General features: G+C 40.0%; 1 protein-coding gene across 1 annotated transcript in view; it reads left to right on the top strand.

The window, feature by feature from the left end:
* Window positions 1–5,987, top strand: part of unm_sa1261 (un-named sa1261) — an 18,954-nt gene extending 12,967 nt beyond the window's left edge. The window contains exons 3-4 of the mRNA XM_005739963.1: window positions 3,511–3,713; window positions 4,910–5,987. Of these exons, the coding sequence (XP_005740020.1) occupies window positions 3,511–3,713; window positions 4,910–5,731 (1,025 nt within the window). The 3' untranslated portion in view covers window positions 5,732–5,987. The remainder of the gene's footprint in view (window positions 1–3,510; window positions 3,714–4,909) is intronic.
* Window positions 5,988–7,981: the final 1,994 nt, after the last annotated feature.

The raw sequence follows: 7,981 nt of genomic DNA, 5'->3' as shown, positions 1-7,981 counted from the left end.
ATACCAAAAGCTTTTCAATAAATAAAAATAACAAAACAGTAAATGGAATATATTTGAATTTCCTAATTCAAATGGCTTTTTAGTTTGGGATCTGCATTAGCATTAACTTCATGATGTAGCGTCAATTAAATAAATTATCATTAGTTTCATTGGCTAGCTAGCTGTAGCTAATAAATGCCATGATGGTTGTTTTTAGCCAGAAAGATGGCTATGATCTTTTTTCCATGTAAGTAAATTTCCTCCTTTTTTCACATCTGTTTCATCCTCATCTTGCATAAGAGGAAAAATGAACCAGAAGGTAAAGCCCATGAAGACAGTTTTCTTTTTGAAATTCAGATCCATTGCTTCTTCTGGGGAGAGGAGATTTTCTGAGAAATTCATTTGCCCACAAAATAAGCAGATCTGCAGGGTTGCACTTGCAGGAAATGAGCTGTTGTCCTCATTTGTGGCCCTGTTTTGTGACTCAGAGTAATAACACAGTCTAATATGAAAGCAGCTCTCGAGTCAGATGACAGCGTGTTTGTGAAGGTAAAGTACTTCTGCTCACGACTGAAGTGTTTACTTTCAAAAAAGCCAAATTGGAGGTACTGGAGGTCGCTTTCTTGCAGGGATTTTTAGCCCAGGTCGAGATCCAAACTGCCTCAATTCACCACTTAACTGACTGAAAATCTGTTTAACCTTTTCACATTAAAATCCAAATTGTTGCCCATCTGTTCTCAGCCTCTTAATAGTCTTTTTTTTAATTTTTTTTTTATGGAGTCACAAAGCCTCTGCTTCACTGCCTATTTCAAGTAGCAGCAGACTCTTGGAGTGACAAATGGTGACCTTTTCAAGCCATTTGAGGTGTGCCGTTAATGGATTTATAAAAAATGTTATATACCTTTTGGTTTCATAATTTGGTAGTGACCCGCCAGCTTCTTCCCAGAGCCGTTAATAAGTGTAGCTTAAATTATCTGACCTTCAGTGTGGAGCAGAAAATCAGGTTACCTGTGGAAATGGATGGACTGAAGGTGTAACATTTAACCTTTTTACTTTCTTTTTTTAAATGAACAAACTCAAGTGTTTCATCCCCAGATGTTTCTGCGACATGTGTAGAACTTGCGAGTTTTTTTTTTTATTATCCCTTTTAGCGACATTTTAAGCAGTCACATGCAGTTTGAAATGCATTTTGTATTTCGAAGTTAAAACTCAATTAAAACCTTAAAAGGTTGTTTTCACAGTATCTTATTAATTCAATTCAAATGTCTGTTTCTCTTTGTCATCCTTTTTGATGAATTTGAAATTTGAGTATGTCAATCGTTGTTTTTATTTTTCTGTATTTCGTATGTATAAGTACTGATGGTGTAAATTAATCTGTGATATGTCAAAGCGTGTTAATTTAATCTTATCACAATAGCAAAGTTCTGACAGTTTACCGAAGTGGATCGTTAAAAATTTTATTCATTTATTCTTTTTTTGTTCTTTATTTATTTATTTATTTTTTAGATCAAACTTTGAGCAGTTAAAGTCAAATGAGATAAAAATACGGTAACACAGCCAATCAGAGTAGAAGTGGTTGGTTTCAGTGAAAGGATGAAGTGATGGCTGCACAAAGACAAAGTATAAAATAAATAAGGATTATTTTGAACTGGATGTATCTGGAAATGTGTAACTGATGCCAGTTATGAATTATTTACTTATAATTTTAATCACAGTTAAATAACATTAGACATAATAGTCTAATAAAGTCTTAAAAAATGTTTTTCTATCAGTGGTTTGAGATTTGAATAATATGGCAAATTCTATTAACATTATTTTCTATGTATTATTATAATATTTATTTTCAAAAATGTGCTAGCTATATTGGACTGACTCACTTAAATAGATTAAATAGTAAAGTATGTAAGCAGAGATTCAAAATGAGAAGGTATATTTCAGTGTGATAGTGACAAACTAGAAACTTAGATTAGGTTATAGAACATCTGTTTTTTAAATCGCCAGTTGCCAAAACAATAGGTTTATATTTACATGAGCAGTATATTTACCTGATGAGTTTGTTATGTAAAACTGTAAGTAAGTCACGGTTTCAGAGGAAAACAACCCCAACATCTTTGATGTTTTGTTCAGGGACTCGATTGTTCAGTGGGGTAGATTTATTTCGCCCTAAATATAGGTTATATTTAGTTTCTGCTCTAAAACTCTCAGTCGTAGCTCAACAGGAATCAGCCGAGTCTCCCTGAACAGATGTTGTTTATTTTTGCAGCTTAGCCATCAGGATCTTTTACAAAGCAACTAAATTCCCATATAAACATGATGAAATTCCTGCAGACGACCTGCTGTTGTTGGAATCGGTGCAAATCAGACATGTTGGCGCTGCACAGCCAGGAAGCTGCATTTATTATACTTCAGTCCTGTAGTAATGTTACTAGACAACCTGCTGGTTATTGGGTTTGGTGTTCACTGCAATTAAACATCTGCAAACCCATTTAAAGTGAAATAAAAAGGTTTTTTTTTTTTAAAGTCTAGTAACATTTTCTCTTATCAAAGTAATGAAATAATACACTGCAAACAAGAACACATTTTTATGTTTAAGCTAGCACTTTGTCATATTTAACTGCTGTTTGAGTTCTCATCAATTCATTTACTTCCTTCAAATGCATCAGGATAGGTTGGCAGAGTAAAAGGATGGACGGTGCTTGTGAAAGACCTCCAGTGGACATCTTTGTAAATATGACTCTTTAAATTATTTTAGATACGATGGAAAGACCTTTGAGAGAATGAACATTTTCTCAAATAGCTGTTTCATCGATCGTGACAATCTCACGAACTGTGGTTAGATTCTGTTGATCTTTTCTGTACAGTCTGCGGTGGCACAAAGTGTTGCTACCAAGAATACCTTTTAATTTATTTCTTTTTAAACTGTGTCACCGACTAACAGAAAATCCCCCTCGACCTTTCTAAAGTGGCTGGATGCTGTAAGAAGCACAAAGCACTTTAGGAGAGCTGATCCGGTGGTATTGGAGAAGTCTCTGCTGACACGCTGCCTGTTGGAGGGGAAATTATAAGCAGACATGGCAGCCGTCCAGGTTATTGTCTGGGGGGTTTTCCCCTCAGCGTTCAGATTATCAGATTAGTCCTGGGAATTCATGTCCCCTCGGTGCTTCTCTTGTTCTCGGCCACTGAGCGGAGGTGAGGCGGCTGAAGACAACGTGCTGTCGTGCAAGTTTTACATTACATTTCCATCTGTAAACGACGCTTTCTGCAAAACTTTAAACATGAAAGCAGCGTCATCCTGCTCACACAGTGCAAATATAACTACTGCAGCAGAGGATTTTAAATACTTAAAGCATAAATCATCAGGATTTGACTCTGTCGAGATTTTAATTATTCATCAAATTGTTTTAATTAAGTTTCTTGGAAGCAATTAGACAGCTGTGAAATAAATCCCTAAACACTTTAATGGGGTGCAAAAGAACAAGAAAGGAGGAGTGAGACTGGAGGTTATGTAACCGGTCCTGTCCTCGTTTTCAGGCACGAAAATGGCGCTAAAGTTTCTGAAGAAAAAGACCACCAAGCTGAAGAGCTTCCTGAGAGAGTACAGCATCTCCCTCTACCTGTCGCCCTGCCCGTTCATCATCAACATGTACGGGATCGCCTTCGAAACCGACGACTACTACATCTTTGCTCAGGAGTACGCGCAGGCGGGAGATCTGTTTGACATCATCCCTCCACAGGTGAGAGCTTAGCCATTCCTGTAGTTTAACAAATAAGCTGCTCCAAATCCTAAGGAGCCAGGTCAGGCGTTTCAGACATGTCCGACTGGGAGGAGATGCCGGGCAGACCCAAGTTGTATTGAGAACACCTCAATATTCCCCTGGAAGAGTGAGAAGCACAGCAGGGGTGGCCGACTGCTGCCGACACGATCCAGACCTGGATAAGAAATCTGAGTGGATGGACGGTTTCTATATTTGATGTAGGTTTATTCAAATAATCCAGATGATTATCCCTTAATCCTCCTTGAAACTGAAAAGCCCCAGCTGCATACATGCTGCAAATTACACATTGGCATTCAGTCCCGACAGCGCTCGGGGTCCTCTTTTTGTGCCAAAACACGAAAATTCACGGACTAAAATGTAAAGCATTATTAAAATAAAAGGCCGTCAGAGAGAAATATTTTATGTGTTTGCTAAAGAGGTTTTTATAGTGCCAAGACCTAAATGAGACGACCTTAAAAAGACATTCTGTAAATTCCCGTCTGTAGTTAACGAACCTTACACCCTGCAAACAGAATCCAGTGAATCCATCAGTAAGAATTTATGTCCAGAATATCTGTTTTGTATTGAAAACTGATGGTAAAAACTGGCCCGTCTGTACTTTATGCTGGTCTATTGTGTCCCGGGAAATGGTGTAAAAGATGTAGATGCTGTGACGTCACGTTTTGCCTCGAAATGAGTGTTCTTGTCGTCAGCAGCCAGCACTCTGCTTCCTGTTTACACTGGCCAAACATGAGCCCAGTGTAAAAGGTCACTATGATGAGCATTTACATAGATGTGTTTGTATAAAGGGAGATTATATCTAAAACTGTGTTAAAGAGCTTTTACCACAATTAATGGGGATTTAATCTAACGTGACCTACTGTTAATATAGTAGATCGCAGGAAGTGCAGATGTTATCTTGAGGGGAAAAGGAAACGCAAGCACCACCTTTATTGTGTCATCTACAACTGGTTTCATGTTTTTCTGTGAGTTATGTAATGTTCAGTTCCCAAAACACAATGTGGGCAGCTTCTCAGGAAGCATGGCGCCGGTAAGAAAGTGGTAAGTATGAGGTTTGTTAAAGCAAGATTCAGATCCTCTGAACTTTGTCCCCTTTATATGGACCTAAACTTCAGTTTCATGTACATGACCTTCTCCTACTGTTCTCTGTTCAGGTGGGACTTCCTGAGGCGGTGGCGAAGCGCTGCGTGCACCAGGTAGCCATTGCTCTTGACTACCTGCACTGCAAGAAGCTGGTGCATCGTGACATCAAACCCGAGAACGTCCTCATTTTTGACCGAGAGTGCAGAAAGGTTAAGCTGTCAGACTTCGGCATGACACGACGCGCCGGATCACCAGTGAAGCGCGTGAGCGGAACCATCCCGTACACGGCACCGGAGCTGTGCGACACTTCCCGACATGAGGGGTTCTGCGTGGATTACAGCACAGACGTGTGGGCATTCGGGGTGCTGCTCTTCTGCATGCTGACAGGAAACTTCCCTTGGGAGAAGGCCATGCCCAATGATGCCTTCTACGAGGAGTTTGTCCGCTGGCAACGCCGTCGGACCGCCGCCGTGCCGTCGCAGTGGCGTCGCTTCACCGATGAAGCCTTGCGAATGTTTCGTAGGCTCCTTTCCATCGAGCAGGATCGCCGCTGCTCTGTCAAAGAAGTCTTCAGTTACTTCAACCAGTGCTGGATGCTGGATACCGAGAACGGGAACTGTAATGGCAGCAGCGGGGCTTTGGCGAGTAGCGCGCCTCCTCTGGACATCAGCTCATCATCATCAGAAGAGGACGTACTTGTGGACAGACTGAAGCAACAGAGCCTGTCGCCTGCCTGCGTGGCGGCAAAGGGAGGGATCATGATGGACACCCAGTACTCCTCCATGTCCACCAACAGCTCGCCGTCCTCCACCGGCAGCTACGAGCGAGTCAACAGAGAGAACAACGAAAGAGGGCGCATCCTGGTGACCACGCCCATTGAGATCTGCGTGTAGAGACGGCGCAGTGCTGCCTTCGTGCTACCTGCTCACGCGTGTGTGCTGACGAAAAAGATTTCTCCGAGCGGGAGAAAGAGGTGCGGCGAGCGATGTTTGGCATCGGGAAACGAACGACAGTCTGACGTATGTTGTAGCTTTGTCGTGGATTTGCTCATTTCTGATGAAGATGAACTCTGAGGAAATGACCCGCGACACTCACACAGCTGTAGCTTCCTGTGTGTGGTTTCAGTTACAGGATTTAAAAAAAAAAAAAGCAACCAAGAAAAGCTGAGGACAGGAAAACAAAGAAAAGCAAACATAATCCACAAGCAATAGGTTAAAAAAATAAAGAAAAGAGAAACTGAAGAAGACGACGAACATGGTTTGTGTGTAACGAGACCGTGACTTTGTGTTTAACGTGCTAGTTATGTTCACATTTGGTAGATTTGTTCATGTAAAGCGTTTTTTATTTGAAGTAAATTTATTTATGTCACATAAATTTATTTAGTATTTATTTTATCAAGTGGGACCACAGAGCTGAAGATTGTTTTTTTCTTTTTCTTTTTTTTTTTTTTTTTTCCCCCCTATGAGAAATAAAAAAATTTATTTTCAGCTACAACAAAAAGAAGAATTTGTAGAAGCAGGTGGATTTTCCAGGCCAATGAAAACGTTCACCACAAGGTGGCAGTGTGGTGAACGTTTTTGCATTCTATTTCTGTTTTTTTTTTTTAATTATTATTATTTTGTATTATGCTGAAAGACTCCTTCAAATCAAAAATTTTCTTGTCTCGAGTTCCCCCCCCCCCAACACAAATGAGCTAAGACTAGCTTAAATAACATTGAAATAGGTCGTGTTAGCAGGATGCTACACTGGCTTACTGCATCGCTTTGTGGTTCAAAGTGGTATTACATTAAAGTACCGCCTTGTTTAAACAATACAAAGACGGCTTGGACATTATGCGTAGCTGTTTTTCTGTTCGTCCAATTCTTTTGGTTTTAATTTTAGAAGCTTTTAATGTGTTTCTACAAAATTACCTTAAAGTGGCCATGATGTTGTGACCGCTCATAGAATATTTAAGGTTTTGTTTTGTTTTGTTTTATTTTTTTGTTTTTGTTTTTTTTCCCCCATGTTTTCTCATGATTCCCAACAAGCTGTACAGTAGTCAACTTTAGCCTACCCCCATTATTTTGAAGTAATCTAAATGCACACTTTTTATGGTCTGTCAAAGATTATCTGCTAATATTATCAAATAACTACTAAAAAAGATTCAAAGCAGTTTTTCTAGTTGCATGGTGCGAAAATGGAAAACTGTACCCTTTCATTGAACAGTTGGTTATTCTGCGATATGTTTGGACTGTTTTGGGGGGGCGGGGGCTAAGATGTCACCAAAGCTGTTCAGGTAGAGCAGATTTGGTATTTGGTGATACTATAAGTTGTCTTCTTTTTTTAGTATTGGTTTAATAAAAAAACAAACAAACAAACAAACTGTAAACGCTGAAAATGTGACAGGAGACACAAAATGCTTCTTATACCCCTTTTTTCTTTTGTAAAGTATTGCATGAAGTAACGTTACTGTGGTGAAAATTTGCTAAAATAAAACTCTGAATTAAAAGACTTGTAATTATTAAATACATTTATAAAGAGTAATCAGCAGATCTTACCTGAGGCAAACTGATCCCAGCGAGAGGATAGACTAAGCTTTTTGAGACGTTACTGACATGATTGAGCAGCTTGAAAAGGGGCCCCAGGTACCTTTTTAGAGCCAAACCTGGAAGGGGAACTTCTGGGTCAAGCCTTAGCCCATGGATCCACCAACCAATAGGGGACCCACTTTGCTTTATAACCAGACAGGCAGCCAAAGGCAAAAAAAAAAAAAAAGGCTTGATAGAACCTACTTCCGATGTGTAGACTGGTCCGAGGAGTCTGGAACTTCCCATCTTTGGTAGGAAAGGAGCCCAAGCTAGTTCAGTAGATGGAGTGGTGTCAACTAGATATCACTGTTGGATAGAGAGCTCTATAATTGTCATAGGAGACAACACCACCTCAACAGCTCCTTTGGAAACAAGACTGTCCAATGCCTGGTTTTACTGGAGGTTTCTTCCCGTTTAACCTCCTAGGACCTGGTGTCCATATGTGTGGATGGCACATTTTGGGTTGTCTCGACCAAAATACCAAATTTTGCTCTACAAGCGCCTGACATCCACTTACGAGGACATTATACTGCCACTGTTCCATCGAGATTTAAAACGAATGTCCTCATATGTGGA

This window comes from Pundamilia nyererei, unplaced genomic scaffold, assembly GCF_000239375.1.
Source record: "Pundamilia nyererei isolate P.nyererei 1_Seehausen unplaced genomic scaffold, PunNye1.0 scaffold00095, whole genome shotgun sequence".
NCBI classification, from domain to species: Eukaryota; Metazoa; Chordata; class Actinopteri; order Cichliformes; family Cichlidae; genus Pundamilia; species Pundamilia nyererei.
Note: the sequence above shows the minus strand (reverse complement) of the source record. Positions and strands in the feature narration are given on the sequence as shown.